Genomic DNA, 23,505 nt, shown 5'->3' with positions numbered 1-23,505 from the left:
GGGGCAATTCATGTTTGCAAACACTTCTTTGAGCACTGCAGTTTGTAGGAGTTGTGGATTGAGGCAACATTTTTCAGATCAGTCTTCAGCAGTTGAACGATGCATTTTGGAGAAAAGAAATTCATAAACGTTTATGGAAATTATTTAGGTGCATCAGTTCAGATCAGGACATTCATATGTACAGTTTGTGTGTGTGTGTGTGTGTGTGTGTGTGCATGCGCACCCACAATGCCACTGAAGAATATACTTAGCATCTCCTTTGAAATCAATTATGGATAAGGAAAAATAGCCCACACAATTGCTGTTTGTCTAATTCTAAGAGAAAATAATTTTCTTCCTTCCAACTCAACACAAAGCATAAAGGCAAATAGCCTTTGACAGAGGAGTCGCTTGTACACTAATGCTTGAAAAATCAATAGGAAATATGGGTACTAAACAAAAACAGCAGAACTAGAAAATGGACGGGAAACTCTCTTACAAATCCTATAGCATTTTTGTAGGGTGGGTGTTACTTGCTTGCTTTAAATTAAATTGTCCATCATGGTTACAGAAGGCATAGAAGGTAAACAGAGGCTTTTTTTTAGGCGTAGTGTTTTTATTTCATCTGAGGCCTGACCCAGCCCCTTCTTTATACACACCACTTGGTACACACAGCAATATGTGTACAGGAGTGGGATCAGTAATTAAGGGGATTCTCACACTAAAAGCAAACTATGCACAAGAGGAAAGAGAAGATGGGGCTGATGCCTGAATTATCCCATTTCCTTCTGCATTTCTCGAAACTGAGTTTCTGTTTTAGAAACTAACTTTTAGAAAAGTAATTCCCAGCATTCTTTAGTTTTGGAGTACTGCGTTCACTGGAAACAAAATATTTCCATCCAGAGATTTTTCAAAAAAATAAATTTGGCTCTAAGTGTCATACTTATTATTTTTACAACAAGCATTTTTAAAACAAACAAACAAATAAACTTCTTATGTAAGTCTCTCTTCCTTTTAAAAAAATAGATTTAGCTAATCCTATCCTTATGGCATCTGTGCAAACACTTATATCTAGTTCTGAGCATTGATTAAGGAAACCTATGCAACATTTCTGTACACATTCTTGAAGCAACAAACCAGGGCGTCACGATCGGACAGAAAACAAAGTTAGCTATTGCATTGTGAAGAGCATTACATTCTAGACTGCCAGCAGCCTACGCAAGCCAGAGCACTGCGGACATTAGACACTGACACTTTAAATGCAACAACACTTTAGGTATTTTCACAGTCAGAAAACCATTACAACATGGAAACATTTTGGGCAAAATGAGACACAGCTTCCTACTGTTTTGTTATAGTTTTGTTAACACACAACTGAGGAGGATCAGAAGTGTCTTGTGAAAAGACTTGTACTCCTTCTGCAAGTACTGTATATCCCATTTCCCCCCAAACAGATGCAGACTATGGATTATATCATCTAATCTATTGGTGGTCAACCATTTGAATTGTGGGTCACCAAGACCCATAAGTCTGCAGACTGGAAGCAGTGCAATCAGTAGCTGAAATTAAGAGTCCCCCAGGTGTGTCTCTTTTGATGTATGAAAGCAATTGTTCTGCAGCCTACCACAGGCAAGAGCGTCATTTGACAAATGTAAACGCAGCCATGGCTCAATAGCAGCTTCCTTCTGCACATAGAAAACCAGTGCAAACCTAGAGGGGCTCGATGAAACACCAACAGTGCAATCCTATGCATCACTACTCGGAAATAAATCCTATTATGTTCAGTGGGACTTACTCCCAGGTAAGTGTGTATAGGATTGCAGCCTAAGAGTTTTATCTTAACAGGTTTATGTGTAATTAGGTATGTGTGACTAAGTAGGGGCAATCTCAGGAAAAACTAGGAGTGATTGTCTTCACCTGATCACATAGTTGGTATGGTCACAGATGTCAATTTGCTGCCACACATCAAAACTGGCACAAATATTGTCCAGTTTTTTGTTTGTTTGGGTGGTGGTGGGGAAATATGTAAACACAATCTCTTATCATTATCCATATCTAAACTCCCTTGAGGTTAGAATGTTGCTTTTTCCACACATTTTGTGAAATTGGTGGGGATCTTTGCAAACAAGATACTATCAGTACTAAAGATATCAGTACTAAAAGGCAGCCAACTTTGCTATGAAATTCGTTACCTAAGTTGCTGAAGACTTAAAAGGCAGGCTTTTCAAAATATTGTCAGCTGATCATCCTAATGGCACCAGCTATTGTTCCTCGACTGTTCCAGTATTAGGCTACATTGAATAAATAGTTTAACCTCAGCTCTTCAATCAGTTGCTTGCAAAATGTTTCGACTCTGTGATTCACTTGTGAGGGCTGATGAATTTATTGAGCTCCTTTTCAGCATCTTGTTTATTATGTCCTTCCATGTCTTCTTGTACTGGTGTCGTAACAAAGAGTACACAAAGGGATCTGAAACAGCTTTGCTATAAGCCAGACACTTGGAAATAACTCCCCAGTGTGCGTTGATGGGGACTATGGATGATAATTCTACCAGTCTGTCAAGAAAAGAGTAAATATGATTGTCAGATAAACATATCAAGGACTAGAACCTCCTAATTAGGCCAAAATTCAAACATTCTATTCCCACCAGCATTAAAGCCTCTGAGAATACTACAATTGTCCATAGTTATTGCTTGTCCACAGCATCTGGTATATAATAATAATAATAATAATAATAATAATAATAATAATAATAATAATAATAATATACTACTTATACCCCACCCATCTGGTTGGGCCTCTCCAGCCACTCTGGGCGGCTTCCAAGACAATATGAAAATCACAATAAAAGATCAAACATCAAAAATTTCCCTAAACAAGGCTGCCTTCATATGTCTTTTATAAGTCAGATAGTTGTTTATTTTCTTGACATCTGATGGCAGGGCGTTCCACAGGGAGGGTGCTGATACCGAGAAAGCCCTTTGCCTGGTTCCCTGTAACATCACTTCTCTCAGGGAGGGAACCACCAGAAGGGCCTCGGAGCTGGACCTGAATGATGGGGGTGGAGATGCTCCTTCAGCTATACTGGGCCAAGGCTATTTTGGGGTTTAAGGGTCAGCACCAACACTTTGAATTGTGCTTGGAAACATACTGGGAGCCAATGTAGGTCTTTATATGGTCTCAGCAGCCGCTCCCAGTCACCAGTCTAGCTAAATTGCTTCTGAAAATACAGGAGACACCCCCAAAGTGGTGCCCTCTGGATGCTTTGGACTACAATTCCCTTAATCCCTGACTATTTGCCATACTGTCTGGGTTTTGATGGGACTCAACAACTGGAGGACATGAGGTTGTGACGTAGAGGTTCCCACTTAGTTAACTTGACTGTATATGTACAGATACAAAAAACCACCCATACTTTTATATCTGAATAGCTATATCACCAACATGATATAGTTAGCACATACAAACAAATTGTGCTTATTGTCTCTGTATCTACTCAAGTACACAATTGCAGAAGAAAACCATACTGGGGACTGGCCATTTTAAGGGAGATAGTTGCAGCCATCTCTATAAATGTACCTTTCCTTATTTCAAGAAAACGATTATCCAGAGAAATGGGTATAGCTAACTCAATTGCATTTGAAATAATTCCCATGTGAAGGAGCACATTTATTATTCATTTAAAATATGCTGCTTATCTTTGTAAAACCAAGACAGCTTCAGTTAATTAAAACAAGATACTAAAAACATATAATAAAAATGAAACTAAAACAAAACAATTTCTGTTGGAGATGGGGGAAAAAAGTTTTTGCTTGTCTCTGAAAAGGCAAGCTAGCATGAAGAGCAGTGAATTTCAGAAATGGTATTTTGAAACTGGTAATCCATATGCAATTTTCAGGATTGGATTCAGGACCTGTGGGTCAGCAGGTATTTGAAACACCCCACCTCCTAATACTTCCTGAAAAATCCCCATAGCAATGTTGTCTCTGTGAACATATATATGTCACTCAAGGAATAATTCTGAGGACCCTCTGAACTGGACAATGTTCTCTATCCAGGGCTGACCTAGTGAATTGCTGGAGTGTGCACTTGCCTACATAAACTACAGTGGCCAGATACAAACAAGGACAGGGTTCTGCTGTTTTAATAGTTTGTATGGCAAGGTCCGCCTGTTAAATTCCTTCCTCTTCACAAGCATTTAAGGGGTGGGAGCATGATGCTTTCCCCCCTATCTTGTCATCTTAATATAAACTGAGAGTGGGGAGGAGAGATGAAAACAGGACACTTTTGAACCCTTGTGGATCCTTCCCCCCCCCATAGATGTTTCACCTGTGAAGGGAAGAGTCATGCCCTAGGTGAACACTAGTCCCCTCGCACACCATTACTGCTAGTGAAGAGGTAAATCAGAATGGACGCAGGAGCTGAGCTTATTTATAGGCACTGTTACCCAAGGGGAACATTTGAAGGTAATGGTATACTATTGATTTTAAAGTGAACAATTAGTTCCACTTTCTTATAATTACTTTCTGTCAGGTTCCAGATGGGATTTTTCTGTCATATGCTATGAGTGCCACTCTTGTGTGTAAGATCTCCATTAAGAAACATTTCAATTTATGCAGGCCATTCTGTGGTTGTTTTTTTTCTAGAAAGGCTTTCACTGAATAGGTTAAGGAAGTCACAATGTAGGAAAAAGCATAATTCATACTCTCATTGCTATCTGAATACTTTCCCCGCTCGAAAGGTAGAGTTATTGATATTCTGATGGAAGTTGATGAAAGCTCTGTGAATACCCTGAAACACTAAGATGCAAAGTGGTTTATATCTTACTTGCTATCAATCAATGTTATGAATTCCAACTAACCTTTTATAAAAGAACATCGAGAAGAAATGGCCTTCAAAGGGGAGGGGGAGTTTAGACACTTATTACTACATTTCCTTGAGTGCCCTTCCTTTCCCCTCAAATTTTCATACCATACAACACTTGGAAATACAACTGATAATGTTTTTATTTTTAAATTGTGTCTGTGTCTTATATCCCACTGGATATAATTTATATATTTGCACTCTAATTGAGATAATTAACTGTACGTGCACAAGCATATGCTCATGGACTTAAATTAGATGCTTATCCAAATGCATGTGTCATTTATGGAACCAGGCACAGTGTGCCCAGGCCATCAGCATGGGGAGAGGGAATGAGAAATAAGGAGAAATAATGACAAGGGATCACAAGCATGGGATCAAAATGGCCCCAACATTGTTGATTACAGATATCAGTAGGTTTTGGCATAAGCATTGGGTGTATATCCTGAACCAGCTAACCCATTTGTTGGGTGATTTCCCTTCAGGGTCAATACCTATGGTGCTAATCAATTCTGGGTAATTTCTCTGGAACGCAAATTTGGGGAGTTCTATGGCTCATTAGCCCTTGTCTGGGCATTTGGACAGAATCCATCCCCCTGGACTCTTTTAACCGGGTATCCTGAAACTTTGACCGATGAAACGGGGGTTAATGAAATGGGGCTGAATGAAGCCAGGTTTGGGGAGGCTTCTCCCAGGTCTGCCCTGACCATCCCACCCCTAAACTTGCCTGCAGTTGGGCAATAAAAATTTTAAAGTTTCACGGTGGGGCCTGCCCTCCCATGTGGCCAATGGAGGAGTTTCGTGGGCTGTAAACTCTTGTGAGGGCAAGCAGATGCCGCTTGACATACCTGCGGCCACACTGGGCCACAACACTCTCTCTCTCTCTCTCTCTCTCTCTCTCTCTCTCTCTCTCTCTCTCACTCACACACACACACACACACACACACACACACACACACACTTGTTGGAACTGGTAAGCAGGCTTTATTCACCCTACATTGTTTTCAGTCGGGTGTATGTTCAGATGCATATCAAAATGCACATTTCCATCCATATTCTGATGCAATTGATCCTGTATGACTCCAGCTGAATGACTCCAGCTGAATTGTGAAATATCCCTATTTTCCCCATACATCCATACAAACAGTTTTTATTTTATTTTTTTAATCATATTTATTATAATTTCCAATAATAACAGAATAGAAAAGATAAAAAAGATAAAGAAAAGAAAGAAATAAAGAGACCAACTTTAAACCCTTATTCTCTTAGCCTTCTTTCTGGGACTCCCTCCTTCCCCTCCCGACTGTATTCCCCTTTCCCTAATTTAGTTCCACAAGCTCTCATTCCCAATTTAAACCTAATATGTTGTACCTATTAGCCAATTTGAATTACAATCTTAACATCACTCCTCATCTTTAACAAAATAGAAAAAGAAAGATTTTTCCTCCAAGATCTACCCCGTTTCCTCCCACGAGTTCCCCCCCTTTTTTCCCCCAAAACATATTAAATCAAGATAGAAAGATAGAAGATAAAAGATAGCAGAAAATTCAAAAATTTGGTTACATAGCCTTTGGATTCTAGAATTCCCCCTCCCTTCCCCGGTTTGGATTCCCCATGTCCATCAGTCTATGTGTTGTCGGCCTGGAGGTCTCAAGTCCACAGCCAGAATTTTCTCAATCCATCTTGCCGGTTTTCTTTAAATTTGCTTGTTTTAATGATGTTTAACTTCAGAAATCCAGACTTATAGAGGCCTTTAATTTTCCTTAGTCCTTATTACTCCTCCCATTGTTCTTTCTGTGACGTAGTTGGTCCTTTGCTCTTTTGTTTCTTGCTTTCTCAGGTTTCTGTCTTGTTCAGCTGCAAAACCATTCTTATTCCGAAATCTAGTATCTCCACAGAGGTTTGTTATTCAGGAACAAAAACTTGCGTCCAGTTCCTACCTTGCTTCAATAGAAAAATTCTATTGTGTTGTCACCTCTGTAGACGAAACAATATTTCAGTTTAGCTGCTTTCCCAGGAGATAAGACTGTACGCATCCCGGAGTAGTTTTCCACTTACGCCAGTTGTAATGTCCCAAAGCCCCTCTAGGGGGGTTGCAGTAACTTTGTGTCCTCTAATCCAAAAGTCAAATTGTTGTTTCTTCTTCCCTCCGACATTTTGTATCCATATTTATGTCTAATTGTAACAGAATTAACCAGCAAAATACTTGTAACAGAGTCCTCTTTATATACTCAAGATTTGACAGCTACTTTGACAGCTGTCAAATTCACCGTCTCTCTCCACCAGGTTCTCCGAATCGCCCCGGTTCCCAGGGGGGGGGGTTGCCTTTTCCCTCTTCGACTTTTTCTCCTCCAGCACAATTCTTATTCTTATAATATCCCATCGTGGAATTGATCATCTTTGTCAGCGATAAACTTCTGAATCGATCTTGGTTTCCCAGTCCTTGTTTTAGCATGTTTACAATCAGGAAGGGGACTGACTTCCTTTTTAGATCCCCCCCGCTCGTGCCGAATTCGAAAAAAAAATTCTTTTTTTCTCCTTTTATGCCCGATTACCCAATTACTCACGGGTTGTTGTTAAATGTCCGAATTTCCAATAGAAGAAGCCAGCGCTCTCCGACGAATGGCATGCGGCTGCGCTCGGCAGGGGAAGCGATGGACTCTCAGCACCACGCCGCTCCCCGGCACCCGATCCGTAGCCTTTAAAAAGGCTCCTTCACGAGTCGGGAGGGCGCTAACGGTACCAGCCGAGTCCCCATGTCCACGGTCTCCATGCCCGTGGTTTTTAAGGGTCCCCGCGTCGCCGGCGCGGTAGGACCCAGCCCCTGCCGAGCAGACTCCCTCTGGAGCTCGGAGGGAGTCCGCCATTCGGCGATGGCGCCAACCCGGAAGTCCACCATACAAACAGTTTTTAAAGCAGTTTTTCAGCTAATAGTAGTTTTGGGGCATCATTGCTCAGTGGCAGAGAATCTGCCTAGCATGCAGAAGGTTTAAAGTTTAGTCCCTGGCATCTCCAGGTAGGGCTTTTAAAAAATGCTTTAAAAAAAAAACATTTTGAAAAATACATTGAAATCGCCATAACTCACCATCGCCATCTAGTGTCACATTTGTATGCTGCAGTTTACAACACACTTAAAACGTTTATTTGCAGCTGTATAGCTGAGTCCTCAGTTCTGGCACCACTCAGGTAACCGCCATTTCCATTATAAGAGAACAAGGGAGGCATTGATGGTGAGTTCCGGCACCTCTTTTTCTAGAAAAATGGCACTGCATATATGTATTGGATTTCACTACCAGTAACACTACCTAGTTTGTAAAATCAGTAGCAACTTACATGTAAACTTAAAGGTGGCTGACATTTAATAAACACTTATTTAATAAGCACTTATAACACTGACATTTAACAATGGGTTGCACGGGGGGGGGGAGTCTTTCACGCTACAATCAGTGGACCTTGAATGTGGACATATTAAGCATATATTGAGTCAGACTGTGAGTTCATCTAACTCAGCATTGTCTATACTGCCTACACTGACTATCAGTGGCTGTTTAAGGTCTCAGACAAGGGTCTTCCTTAGCCCAACCTGAAGATATCAAGGATTGAATCTAGGTCCTCTTGGGTACAAAGCATGATTATTTATTAAATTGTTTATTAAAAGTGTTAGCTGCTTTATCTTGCCCAAGGCAACCCAAAGCGCTTTCAACCAGACAAGCACATGCTGTATTGCTGAACTGCATCCCCCCTCCAAGTATTTGATTTTTATTTAATAAGCACTTCTGAGTATCCATTCACTATATAAAAAAAATATGGAAGTGGAAGAAAGGTGAGCGACAAGCTTCCTACAGTCTTGACTTTTATCAGGGCACTGAACATTGCTGTTAATCCCACTCCAAGTTTAATGGGTGCCAAGATATTATCATTTTTTCCATGAAGCGCTTGGTCAAAAATAAATCAACACATTCCAAATGTTCAGAGAAGCTAACATAGCCTTTTAGCTCATTCCCTCTTATGTTGCTTCTGAAGCACAGTAATCCACATTTCAATAATTCATTTCCACCAGGCCAGTTTTGAGTGAGGTTTATAAATGCAGAGGTTGTTCCCCCCCCTTTTTTTGCTTCTTGCCTGCAACATAACAACAAAGCAGGGGTTTCTGTGAACCTCTCTGATACTGGATGCAAAAATGTTCATAAGCCAATAAGGAATGTCATAATATCTATTATTTATTTATTTTACAATTGCCATTCAAAATTAACATTGTTGTGCATCTTCTAGCACTTATTAATCAGGAATACGGTAAGCTTTGAACAGCAATACTGGTTTGTAGCTCCAGGTCTGAAAAACTGTGATATGACCTGTTTGTGATAAACCTTTCTCATAAGACTGATGCATCTTAAGAATATGGAGAGGCAACCTCAAATGTTATTCCACAATGGCTTCTAAATGTTGGGGTGGTGTGCAAAAAAAGGGGTATCACCAGTTATAGCTGAAGGGGGCCAAGAAACATTGTGGAAGAGAGTAGATACAGTAAATGACAAAATTCAAAGGGCTCTTGGATATTATTGGAATTAAATTGCCCAAACAGTCTTTTCTGTGCATGGTTTTTTTTTAAAGAAAAATGTGTTGGGATTACATTTTTCTACCTCATAGTAATCAGATACCGTGGGTTCTGAATGAAAACCCATGCAGTAAGCTCCTCTCCTATTCAGTATATTCTCTTGCATTAGCACTCCTATTAAGCTTTCTATCCATCCATCATACACTGTGGATTCTGTCACTACTAAGGGCATTTGGGGCTGTTTTTGTACTTTGGCAAAACTTGGAGTTTCTTTAAACTGATGATATCTCCCCCTTATGCATGGAGGATACCATTTTGATAATAAGGACCAGGACTCAGAAAATGCTGGAAGTCCCTTCATTCAAATGTTCGCTGTAAACTTGGCACATCTGTGTACATTAATTTAAAGGAGCCACCATGTGTTCCAGAACATCTGCTCTGCATCGCACAGCACAACATACCCACTGAAATGTGCGGACAACATTCTGAATTCTATGTGATCTTCTTTGATGAGAGTCTAACTGTATTCTCCTTAATCCATATCAAAGACTTTCCCACTGGGATGCAGGATTTGATCCCTTCCACTAACAAATCTTTGGCCACAGTGGAGACCATAAAATGCGGGCGCCTAAGATGGCAACGCTTCTCAGCACAGTGGAAAATGCTTAGCATAATTTTGACAAGCAGAAGTTTAATCATCTGCTGATACAAATAACAGGAGTGCACTGCGGATGGAAATGAGAAAAGACGAGCTTAAACCTACCTTGTGATTACATATGGTGCAAAACAGAGTATAAAAGTGCCAATAAATGTACTGATCTTTTTGGTTGCTCGTTGTCTCCGCCTCTTCTGTTCTTCTAGGCATCGCTCTCTTACACTGTTTTTTGACATAAAAACATGAAAGCAAATTATCATTTCAAATGGCATTTCATCACCTTGACTTAGAAGTCACGCTCAGGCGTTTGCCTGAAGATGCACAAAAACAAAGAGCGCTGACACAGTAAAAGGGGCTGAGGGGGAGCAAAGTAGCTGTGAGCTCCTTTTCAGGAGCCCACGTACTCACATGGCCTTGCTGAGTCAGGGGTGGGGAAAACCAAGCCTGAAAGCTGACTATAACCCTCCAGACTTCTCTGTCTCATCCTTGGAATTCTTCCCAAGCCACACCATTCATTGGCCTTGCTTGGTGCCCCAAATGTGTTTGCCTTTCTGGAATGTGTCCTTGAACTCTGATAATGCCTCTTGCTGGCCTGCATGGGGGAAAGGTTGGGGTGTGCAGGTGTGTGTAGAAGACATGCCTGTAAGCATAGTAGAGGGCTCCTCCATAAGCAGCCCAAGGGGAGGATTAGCTATAGCATGCCCCACCCTGGATGCTTGCCTTGCACCACACCAGGGCTCAGTGCTGGGTTATTCACATGGAGGAGGGCTGGGTACCTCCCTGACAGCGTGTCATTCCATTAGCAATGGCTGGTGGAATGAGGAACAGGATCCTCGCCCTACTGCCATGCCAACTCTCCACCATAGTCATAAAGATTTGGCCTGATTTTTGCCCAGCCCTGCATCCCACCTTAGTTATTTCACTGGGCCACAGATTGTGCCTGCCTGGGCAATCTGCCTTTGTGATGGATTGGGGCCTAACGTTGCCAACTACTATGGCAAGTAGCCTCATGGATTTGTAGTGAAATGATTATTTGCTTTAGATTAGAGTAATTCAATGCTCTTTTAAAATGTGACACTCAGGTGGGACATAGAAAATGCATTGATACAAGCCCTTCTGTAGAATTCTGTAGGTTGGGGAATTTTTTTGCCTAACTCAAATAGGAGAATCTTTTGAGCAGTAACATATTCATCTCTTAATATAAAGCAATGCTTTCAAACTATACCTTTTCAATAAGCAGGCTTCTAGTAAGTAAACTGAACATTTGACATACTAACGAAAAGATCATATTTTGGAACATTATTAATACATTCTTATAGTTGTAATTCAATTAACAACATAGGTGAAAGAGTTTTGAAATCTGAATCTGATGTAACTCAAAGAATTTCAGCCGGGGACCTCAAGATCCAGATAGAAGGATGCCACAAGAAGTTTGGCACTGGGCATTGCATAGTGGACTTTCAAAATTAACTTAGGTTAATCCAGCAGAAAATGTATCTAAATTCGGTACTGGTGACAAGAGATGCTTCCTTCCCAGGGCTAGTAACTTCTTTAATTGGTATGAGGGGGAATTGGCATACCCTCCAAGTGTCCTTATTTTCCAGGGACAATCCCAGAATCATGAAAGGCATCCTGGCTTCTGATTTGACCATGGAATGTCCCTATTCCCCCTGCCAGTGCCACCTCCAAGCTCAAGGAGGAGGGTGAGCCAGTAGCAGCAGAAGTGGCAGCTACAAGCTGCCCACCTTCTCTCTTAGACAGCTCATAGGACCGAAGGAATGGGGTGTGGTGGGGGCGGGTCACCCCAGGTGTCACCACTGAGGGGGGGGGGGTGACAAAATGACCTGCAGCACTCACCACGGGTCCTGCAGCGCACCCAAGCCATGCGTCTCTCCTGGGAGTGGTCCAGTGGCTTGGGCACCAGCAGGCTCCGTGCTGCCCCAAACGGTCCACCCGCTGACTCCCCCTCAGCTGTAGGGTAGCTGGGAGGAGGCAGGCAGACTCCTCGGAGGCCCTGCAGGGTGTCCTGCCCGGCTGGCCCCGCCCCTGGGCGCAGGGCACGCATGCCACCCCAGGCGCCCGATCGGCTTGCTCTGGCGCTGGCCAGCTCTGAGGTGCAGGCAGAGAGCAGGCTTGCCCTGGGCAGGAAGAAAGGGGAGTGTAGCACAAGGAGTCTTTATTTATTCATCTATTTGTTTTTTTAAAAATCCTTTGTAAACTTTCCCCTTTCTAAAATGTATTTATTGGTATGTGTTTCTCTTTTTGTAAATCTACCATAGGATAAAATAAAATAAAAATCGGGATTAAGGGGTTTTCTCAGGATGGTGTGTTGTTTCCCATTGGTGTGGTGGTGGTAGAAATGCTCTGTAAGGCGGGGAGAGAAAAAATGGGGGGTTGAGGTGGTTCAGTTGCAGGAATGAGGGAGAAATGTCCCTATTTTCATCCGAGGAATGTTGGAGGATATGAAATCGAGGGAAAGGGATAAATCGATCTGGCCTACATACTGTGGTTCTCCTTCCCTCATCTCATGACTGCTATTTAAAGAATAAAAACATGCACTTTAAAAACTTAGACACATTTAACGTCACATGAATTTTGGCCTTAACGCAAAGTATTGAATGAGGTTTAGGGTTAAAGATGTGGAGACCATAACCCCAACCAGTCGTATTTTGTGGTGTCCTTGCCGACATGCTTGCTTTGCAGTCTGCAAAATCTGAACATTTATCCAGCTCCCCTCAGGCTGTCATACATAGCTGGAAGGCTGTGGCCAGGTTGATAGGTTAGAAATTGCACAGGCCTGACAAAAGAAGAGACTTGGCTGTGAGCAGAGCACTGTGAATTTTGAATACTTTAATAAATGATCATATATTATTGTGCTGTCCAAATGAACTGGGTTTTTTAATGCTTTCATTTAATATTTCTGTTAATCATTGCTAAATGAACACTACCATGTCTGACTTCTTTCTTTGGGATGTTATTTGAAGAGCCATGAGGGGCAAAAACACCTTGGAGATTGAATAGTGTATATGATTTCTATGTTGCTACATTTGGTGCAGGAATATTGAATATACATGGCATGCAATTGGCCTGAGGTGGTCCAGAGTTGAGCCAATTCTGGGCTGTTTTCAGCCATGTGAAAAGCTATTAGGGTCTTAAAATAGCCACGATGTCCTGATAAAACACTTGGCTGAAATCAGTGCTATTTCTGTAAGCAGAGTAGAAAGGTAGCTGAAGAGAAACAAGCCTTTTAGTTCAGGTTGCCTTTGACATTTAAATAGGGTTAAATGCAACTCTTTAAATCAGTCACACGTATTATATTAGTCATTTCTTTAGGTGTGATGTCATAATAGATTGCTGCCCCTGAGCTGCTCCTTTCAGAATTGGATCTCAGTACATTTTGAGTAGGTTTGCAGGAAGACTGTGGACACTTGCAACATATGTCTGGGCAATGTGTAGGGCCAAAATCTTACTCCGCTGATTAAATCAAGAAATGTCTACATGACTGATGATGCACATTGATGATGCACATTGATGGAAAGAGGTAGAAAAATATATATGCTATGCTTATTATTCCCAAGCCAGTCTCCATGCAATAGATAATTTAACAGATCACATTTTGCCTGATTGACATAGCTTTTCTTGGAATGAGCTGCAACAGACTTGTTAATTTTGGGCAAATTATGAATGCTCGGGCCAGGTTTAAGAGCAGATGACCCAGGCATTATCTGTTTCAGAATATGACTCCTGTAAACATGTATAAATTGGCATGCTCCTGAAAGTGACATACCTGCACAGACGATTTGGTTCGCTATTTACTATTTTGTCCATGCTGTGCTTCAAAGCAAATGTGTGCCTACAATATTGACTGGACGGTTCATATAGGATATAGTGGTTCATATCCTGAGGAATCTGAGCATAGATCTTACCAAGCTGCCTTATTTGCAAGTATCTTGCCCGTGCAATGGGCTCATGGGGAAAATAGCTGTCCCATGAGCCCTTGCAAAAGGAAGGGAAAGACTATATAAGGCTGCTTCCTCTGGTGCTCAGGGCCATGTTGCCTTGAGAGCTTCCCACCCATCTCCCCTTGGGCTAGAGCCTTCCCAGAACAAGGTTCTGCACTGGCCAACTCCAAAGGAACGTGGGTGGCGCTGTGGGTTAAACCACAGAGCCTAGGACTTGCTGATCAGAAGGTTGGCGGTTCAAATCCCCGCGACGGGGTGAGCTCCTATTGCTTGGTCCCTGCTCCTGCCCACCTAGCAGTTCAAAAACACGTCAAAGTGCAAGTAGATAAATAGGTACCGCTCCGGCGGGAAGGTAAATGGAGTTTCCGTGCGCTGCTCTGGTTCGCCAGAAGTGGCTTAGTCATGCTGGCCACATGACCCAGAAGCTGTACGCCGACTCCCTTGGCCAATAAAGCGAGATGAGCAACACAACCCCAGAGTCGGTCACAACTGGACCTAATGGTCAGGGGTCCCTTTACCTTTACCTTTGGCAAGGTTCAGCACTGGCCAACTCCAATGGAACAGGTTTGGTGCGGTGCAAGCCTAGCGGACCCATCAATGTGGGGTTTGTGGAATGATGAACCAATCCTGGCCTCAATGCCATGCCAACCTATGCCTGATCCAGCAGGCTTATGACTTCTTATGGGAAAGACCAGAGATTGCATAATCTCCAATGCACTTTCAGTGAGTGCAGCAGCTCCCATCTCTACACTAGCAGAACGCTGTGAAGGTGCCCTCAACTAACTCCAAGCAGCCGCACAGATCAGGGGTTAGGGTTGTTCTGCACCTCTCTAAAGAGCGATTTCATTTTTTCCTGCATCTCCTTGAATGCTAGCCTTGAAATCTATGCTGCATAAATGTGCAAAGGGGGGTAAGGTTCATAGACTTTCCTTTTTAGGCCTGGAATAGATTAAGATGCTATCATCTCTTGGACCAATAGGTTTGTGTAACAAAAATAAAACGAACCTTTGAGATGGCCACAGATTTCTTTTTTTCTGTCTAAAATAGGAAGTACAAAATGCAGAAGAGCTGTTGTGGCAGCTGAGGTCACTTGGCTAGCAGGAGCACACTGAAAACTCCGATAAATGAAGTTAGTTCAAGAAGGAGGTTACAAGATCATGGCAATTAGCACCCATGTTTTGCTCCTTAGACTGGCTAGAGAACATAATCTTGTTAATATGTGACATTTCTTTCCTTTTGCTCTGCTCAAGCTGCACAAAATGCCTGTATTTTGGCAGTGCCGTAAACATAACTAGAAAAAGAAAAAGAAAACCACACAAGTGTTACCTTAATTGGATAGCCAAGTCTTTGCAGGTGTTTTCCTTGCAAGGACTCTTAGCGGCCGGGCATAACATGTTTAAATATTGTGCAATTGGCTTCAACACCCAGTTAGAACTACTGTAATGTGCTCTCTGTGGGCCTGCCCTTTAAGACAGCTTGTAAACTGCTGGTGGAAAGCAAGACAAGGCTCCTGTGCCTTTCATAGTTGCGTAGCACAAAGAATTTCATCAGGTGTAATGAAAGTGCCTTGTTGAACAAAAGTGAGTGTACATGGTAAAGTCTGCATGTGGCTGCTGTGTCTTCAGCTAGCTTTTATGTATGAGAGATTGTTTAACACAGGAACCACACCCATGAAGGCTTTCATTGGTGCCTCTGGGCAAGTGCCTCAGACCCAGGGCTCAGCTACACAGCAGCAAATACAACGTCTTAGATGTGTTGTAAAGTGCAGTGTACAAACGTGACACTAGATGGCAAAAGTGAGCTATGGAAAATTCAATGTATTTTTCAAAACGTTTTTAAAAAAAGCATTTTCACAGCGTTCAGATCAACTGTTAGTTCTCTGTTTCATATCATGAATGAATTTAGTTCTCTGTCTTCTGGTAAAACTAAATCCTCAACTTCTCATTTGGCCAGCTAGAAAGTTCATTCGCAGGAAATAACGAGTAATTGCTTCTGTTTCATGAACTACTTCTATCAAGAAAATTCTGAGTTTCGTACACAGCTCTAGCATTACATCTTCAGCATAAATTCTCTGGGCACCTAATGAAGTTTTATAAAGTAATCTTTACAGCTGCATTGGAACTATTTTTGCCTGTTTATACATATGGATTATTTTGTTTGCTTGCTTGCTTATTATTTATTATTATTCTTACATATAGATTATTTATTTAATTATTTACTTTTTGTATGGAACTGTTTTTAATTGTTTCTATACTTTTCTTGTTTTGTAACAGTTTTACTTCATTATTTCTTTTATAATGATATATTTTATTTTTGTAACCTGCTCTGGGATCTTATGGTTAAGGATGATAAGAAATTGAATAAATGAATAAATAAATAAATAAATAAATAAGAACACAGGAACATAACAAGAACCTGCTGCATCAGTCCAAAGACCCATTTAGTCCAGCACTCTGTTCTTACAGTGACCACCCAAGATCTCCATGGGAAGAAGCTTTCAGGTAACAGACTTTCCCAACCCTATATAGACACATCACGAAATTGAACCTGGGATCTATACATAAGCAAAACATGTCCTCTACTATTGAGCCACAGCCCTTTTCTGAAGCTCGCTGCTTTTCAACATTACCCAAGTTCTTTTCCAGACATATTGGAAGAGCCCAGGATCTTTTATCCCTGAACCATTCTGAAGGCTTGGAAACGCTATCTCCTGCTTTCTTCCATTCTTTCTACCCACCCCTAAGTTGTTCCCTTAGCATTGGGGTACAAAGCATCTGCAGGGGCAAAATAAGAGGGTAGGTAAAGTCTAGCTGAAACAATTTCTCCCGCTTAGATTTATTTGAAAAAAGAAGAAAGAAAATGCAAAATCTAACAGATTAGCCAAATTGAGTTACTCCATAAGAGTGTGTGTGTGTGTGTGTGTGTGTGTGTGTGTGTGTGTGTAAGACCAGATGGAAACAAATTCCATGGGAAGTAGATGCCCACCACTCATGGAGGACCCTCACAAGTGGGCTTCTCCACACCATCAGATTTTGCTCAGATGCAAATCTAATAGATTCAAACTAATCTAATAGATTGCTTTATTTAAATACCGCAGAACTTCTACTGTTCAAAACCATGTTTATCTGAATTCATGGTGTTCCTTATGTATAATCCTTATAATTAGCTGTCGATACAGTTCTGTGTCTGCATGTTCCTGTGAAATCAAAGCTCCCATTTGAACAAACTTTAGATAGTGTTATTGAACGCCTCCCAAATCATATGGAGAAGGAAGTCTGCATTATACTGCAAAATGTCAATGATCCAATCCAACCTTTGCAAAACCTAAATCTATAAGGGTTTTTTTATTTCTCAGTTATCTCATTTATATACTTTGTTCTCACTTCCCTTCGAGGTGTGGACCGAAAATGTGCCTAAGAGGCATGGAAATGCTGTGAAATATGATTGTTGATGAAAAACATACGGATTTCAATGGCATTTATGCCACCACATAACAAAAAAGGTTAGTCCTACTGATCAGCTTTGATTTAAGCTTCATTACGTGGAGGGGGGGGGCTGGAAGGTGAAGACAACTAGTGCTTTTTCTGGGGGTACACATACCCCTAAACTTTTTGTGAATCTAAGTTTGGCCTCATTGAGGGGCAGTATTTCAATATGAGTAGGAAAATGAGAGTAGCCCTAAACTTTTTTTAAAAAAGAAAAAAAAGCACGGGAGAAAACCCAAGTCCATTTAAACCCCACCTGTCCAAACTTGCTAGATTTGTGAAGTGAGCATTGGAAAGCAAAAATAAGGGCATAATCATCTAAGACTTGTGTACATGGGCCCATACACACTGATGAGCACTGTGGCTTAGTTGACTTTTATGCAGTGTCCGCTATGGAGTCATGCATTCAGAGGACAACTAACCTGCTTATCCTTAATGTGATCACTAAAGACCCCATGCTATGGCTGAGGAAGACCATAAGTAAGGCTTCACTCATCTGGTGCCTTCTATATGTTTTGGGCTCCAACACCCATCAGCCCCAACCAGCGTGGCCACTGGGCAGGGATGATGGGAGTTGTAGTCCCTAATGTCTGATGGGCACTAGGCTGGAAAGGGTTGATATAGGAGTTTTTGATAGGGTGATGCCGTCGAGCTTAGCTGCAAATCTACAAGTGAGAGAGATCTAAGTTTGGAAAGTCAGAAGGATCAGTTTTCTTCCATTTCCCTCTGATCATAAACCAAAGAGTGGGAGACAGAAGTGTTGAGTGAACCTAGATCTGCCTGAGTCCTTCCATATGCCTCCCAGTCATACTGAACGGAACTCCTTTGACCATTCCAATTTAAGGCACCATAAGGCATCTTCCTACTTAACATTGCTCAACTGCCGGTTGCTGCATAGCCCTAAACAAAAGGCTTGTAAATGACTTTGCACCATGATGTACAACCAATTCTGGAGGCGGGGTGGGGGGAGACATATCCTGACATCTGGCATAACATCATTCATTCTGGCTGCACAAATTTGGTCAATGTTTCCTTTATAAAAACGACTTTTGGGAAGGATTTACAACTTACCTTAGGTGGTATGCAGGGACTCTGGTATTACAGAAAGACTATAATTAAGGACATTTACGGTGATATAGTGCATATTAGCCTCCCATATAAACAAGAGAAGGAATATAAAATTTATAACACCTGGAATTAACCATGGTTACCAGAAGTCACACTTTGAGCTGAATGCTACACTTCAAAAATAAACTCCCATTATCCATGTAAAAATAAGATCAACTAGGAAATTAGCATAAGGAATGATTTGGTTTTTCAGAGACTTGATTATTTATCACTTTGCTCTATCCATTTGCTGTTTTGATACTGACTGGTCACAGAACACCCAGTTTTATTTTCAAGCTAAATGAAATATATGTCAAATATCAGTGAATGTATTTGATATATATTCGATATCAGCTCTTTAAAAAGTACAATCTGATATGCATTTACTAAAAAATAAGCTCCTCTCTTCCTCTAGTGCAGCCAGAGGGGGCGGATTTAGAAGCTTACACTTCTACTTTAGACTAGCTGCACCTATGTGCTATTTCTGAATCCAGGCAAATTGCAGTTTGTCCTATGGTTAGTCAAAACATGCTATTGTCCTGATTTAAATTGGCAACTGCTTTTAGCCACAGTGAAGACAGGTGCTCATATTAATTTGTAGCTTTCATTCCCTCTCCCTCAGTGAGGCTAATAGTGATTTAAACTGGAGAAATGACCCTGAAGGGATGGATACAACTACCCCCTGCTGTGCTACAGCGTTTGTATCTCACCTCTGCCCTTTTAAGCTCCCACAGCTATTTCCAAGTAAATTTGAATCCATTCACTGGTCTGCAATGCCATGCATAGATGGGCCATAAGATATTGGGATATGGATAAAGCAACTCCCAGTTTGCATCTCATCTCTGTCACAAACTCACTACAGTGGTACCTCGGGTTACAGACAGCTCGGGTTACAGACACTTCAGGTTACAGACTATGCTAACCTGGAAGTAGTACCTCGGGTTGAGAACTTTACCTCAGGATGAGAACAGAAATCGTGTGGCGGCGGCGCAACGGCAGCGGGAGGCCCCATTAGCTAAAGTGGTACCTCAGGTTAAGAATGGTTTCAGGTTAAGAACAGACCTCGAGAACAAATTAAGTTCTTAACAGAGGTACCACTGTACACAGACTTAGGTAACCCATTGCCACGCAACCAGGGGATATAGGGGTGATTATGCTGGTCTGCCTTACTAGGCTAATATTAAGGTTATGAAGTAATGTTTTGAAGACTTTTGAGCTCTAAAGTGTTATGTGAATACTATTACCTTTTATTTCTTTCATCTGACTGTGCACTTTTTTCCTTTTTTTCCCTTTCTTGAGACCACACTGATTCCATTATTAATATTATTTTTATATATGACCATGAAGAATCCTGCTAGATCAGATCAAAAGCCTCTCTGGTTCAGCATTCTGTTTCTTACAGATGCCAACCAGATGCCCTCCAGTATCCCAAAGTTGAAAATGAGCACAGTTGCTCTCTGCGCACTCCTGATTACCAGCTCCTGGTATCCAGAGACATGATAATATAGCCATTACGACTAGTAGCCCTTGGTAGCTTTATCCTCCAACAATTTGCTAAATCCTCCTTTAAAGCAAATCTAAGTTAGTGGACTTGCCTACTTCATGTGATAGTTTAACCATGTGCTAGTTGAAGAAGTACTTCCATCTGCCCATGCCAAATCTCCCATAATTCTTGTTCAGTGGATGACTCTGGGTTCTAGTATTATGAAATAAGGATAAATACTTAACTCTATTCACTTTCTCTATACCTTCACTGTATACTTTTCAGCGCCTGCTGAAGAAATTCTTATTTAGGCAAGCTTATTCAGATGTTTCAAAAGTTTGTATGAGCTTATTTAAAAAAAAATAGACTGCTGTATTCTGGTTTCAACTTTCTGTATGCTTCAAATTATGGCTGTATTCTTTTTTAGTGATAGTTTTATTGTTTCAACTTATTGCGCACTGCTTTGAGGGGTTTTTTTTGTACAATCAAGTGGTATGTAAATTTTATGAAATAAAAAGAAAAGAAAATAGCATGCAAAATTATATATATTCCCATCAAGTCCTTGCCTCCCCGCCTCCTCTCCCTTGACCAGCTGCTATTACTCATGGTGAAGGGAAAAGATAGGCAGCTACATTACTTTGTTCCTGTCTTCCACAGGTTCTAAATGATCGAAATTTAACTCAGCCTTTTTAGGAAGCCACCACACCGCATTATTATTGCCTCATCAATGTATAGATATAGAGAGGGGGGTGGGGGAGACAGAGAGAAAAATTATGAGTAGCTGCGTAGCTGGGACCTTCATTAAACCCATCTCTCTTTCCTATATTCTTCCGGTGAGGTTTCCCCCCCACCCCCCACATCCATGCATTCCCACTCACACCAGAATCCTTTTTTCTCCCTGTCACATACTTGGTTACACTTCTCCCTTCTTTTTTCTCCCCCAACTGAAAATCTCAACAGACTCATTGTACCTTCATCTCCCACAAGCAAAATCTACTCTAGCAAAGTCAGTCAGATGACATTCCACCTGTCAAATCTTCTCACATCTGATATCTAAACCTCCACTACAAAGATCCCCTGGTTATATTTCTTCTTCATTCTCTGTGACATTCCCTTCTGTACCTCCCCCTAGTTATCCCTCCCCATCCTAGTCATTGCTTGCTTCCTCTCCCCTCCCTTGTCTTGAGACTCCCATACCTAGAAAATATGGGTTGATTTAAGGTCTCTCGAACAAGTCTCAAGTCTCCTTTGCTTGTCAGTACTAATTTGAATCTCAATGCTATTTTGGATGTATTTGTACCTAGTTGGTTGCTCATGCTTCTTTTGGAAATATTATTTCTCTGGGCATCCTTCCTTCAATGAAAATAAAGTTATTGACTCCAAAGTGACATTCACAAAGTCACAGAAAGCAGAATGGTATTCAGTGTGCTATCTCCCCACTGCAGTTTTAAGGAACACAAGGAATTTCAGCCTGAACCAGTTCATCAAACAGCCATGGACGTTACTGATTAACTTTAATGAACAGGCATGATGAATCTATTCATGGTAAGTGAAAACAGCAAAAATTCAAGCACACTACCTGAAAGGACATGTATGCACATGCAAACCTTTTGATTCCACTATAGCCCTCAAACACAGCCAAGGATTCCTAGATGACATATTTTGCTCTTTGCAGGATATAATTGGCAATTAATTTTGTAGCTACAAGGAGACCTGAGAATATAAGCATGCAGATTAGAATTAGGCAAGTGCTACATTAAAATAATAATAATTACAGATGGATGGCAATTGAGTCTGATATTAAACATAATCTTGCCTCTCCGCAGGTATCCTCAGAAGTGTGTGCCCTTGGCAGTCAAGGACACAGGTATCTCCTTACCTGGGATGGATGTCCACCAGCAGCACGAGGGTCTGCATAGTGATCACGTCAATCCTTTTACAGTGAAAGCGTGCCACCTTCAGCACTTTTAGATATGTGAAACACAAGACTACGAGGGAGAGGAGGAAGCTGAGAGAATGAAAGACCCCTGTGAAAACCACAAACTGTGTCCTGTCCTCCAGTTTCTTGTTGGAGAGGGTGCAGGAGGCATAAAGGTGATGGAAACCCACCCAAGAAAGAGAAGTTGCCACTATAGGAAAAGACACTGAATGCAACCATGTATAGCTCAGTATGAGAGCAGCATCTTTGTAACGCATCTTGGAATGGTAGTTGAGAGGAAACACCACTGCTATCCACCTGTCTATGCTTAGAGCTGCCATGCTCAGCATGGAGCTGGTGGTCAAGAAAGTCTCTAAAAAACCCACGATGTGGCAGAGCTGGTCTCCTCCAGGCGGCTTCTTGTAAATGATCCCAGCCAGGGTCAGGGGCATGTTCAAAACAGTCATCAACAAGTTGCAGAAGGTCAGGTTGAGGATAAACAATCCTGGGACTTGCTTGCGGATATCTGCGCTGTACAGAAAGCAGATCAGCACCAGCACGTTGGACAGCAGTGAGACAAGGATGAGTACCACAATCAAGAAAGCCAGGATCACTTCCCAAATGTTCATGGTGCCTCCATTCACAGGAGGAACATTTCCAAAACTGCACCCAGCTGGCATCCAGAAAACATGGTGTGAGGCACTCTCACACCCTCCTCCTCCTCCCCAGCCTGCTCACACTCCTGCATGCCCTCAGTATTTTTAGAAGAGCTGCAGTTTTTTCCTCTCTGCTGCTGCTGCTGCTACTGCTACTGCTACTGCTGCTGCTTCTTTCCACGTCAACGCTTTTTAGAGACATGCACAAAAAGCATTGGGAATGCCTATCAAACTATGAGGAGGGTTTTAAAAAATATGTATCTCAGCAGCACCAAGCCACAGTCTCCTTCTAAAGAAAGCAGGATGTTCACAGGAGCAGTTTGTCCGAGATCCCTGATTATTGGTCCTAAAGCTTCCCAGCAATTCAACCAGTGTATTTATTCTCTTTACCTCTTTTCCTCTGTCTCTCTCTTGCTCTCTCCACGCTCTCTCTCTCCCCCTCCCACCTACACGCTTCCAGGCTGACTAACCTGCTTTTATGATCACAGATAAATCCCCCATTAATGGATTAAAGCATGCACACTGCTGGTGATTTGCTGGTGTGATTGACATACCAGCTTCCTTTCCCTTTCCCCTTTTGCATCCCTCAGATGATATCCCCCTGATATCTGGGGATCTTGGAAGTCTGAAAAAAAATCCCACCCATCCATTTGATATCTTCAGCAGTTACTTTTCAAACAACAGATGCTAAAGCCCCATCTTTCAGCCTTTTTATATTTTTAAAAATATATTTCAGTGCATCCTTAACAGGAATGATTCTTCTTTTATTTATGTTGACTAGCTTGGCTCCGGAGGATGGTGTTATTTTATCTTATTCATTTATGTTTACAGGATTTCTATTA

General features: G+C 41.6%; 1 protein-coding gene across 1 annotated transcript; it reads right to left on the bottom strand.

Moving 5' to 3' along the window:
* Window positions 1-413: 413 nt before the first annotated feature.
* On the bottom strand, window positions 414-23,085 carry GPR26 (G protein-coupled receptor 26). Its single transcript, XM_081193135.1, has 3 exons — window positions 21,969-23,085; window positions 10,161-10,274; window positions 414-2,534 (listed from the first exon to the last, which is right to left on the bottom strand). Exons 1-3 carry the CDS (start codon window positions 22,685-22,687, stop codon window positions 2,303-2,305), a joined length of 1,065 nt encoding a protein of 354 aa, XP_081049261.1. The 5' UTR covers window positions 22,688-23,085; the 3' UTR covers window positions 414-2,302.
* Window positions 23,086-23,505: the final 420 nt, after the last annotated feature.

This window comes from Podarcis bocagei, assembly GCF_964188305.1.
Source record: "Podarcis bocagei genome assembly, chromosome: 4".
Classification (NCBI taxonomy): Eukaryota; Metazoa; Chordata; class Lepidosauria; order Squamata; family Lacertidae; genus Podarcis; species Podarcis bocagei.
Note: the sequence above shows the minus strand (reverse complement) of the source record. Positions and strands in the feature narration are given on the sequence as shown.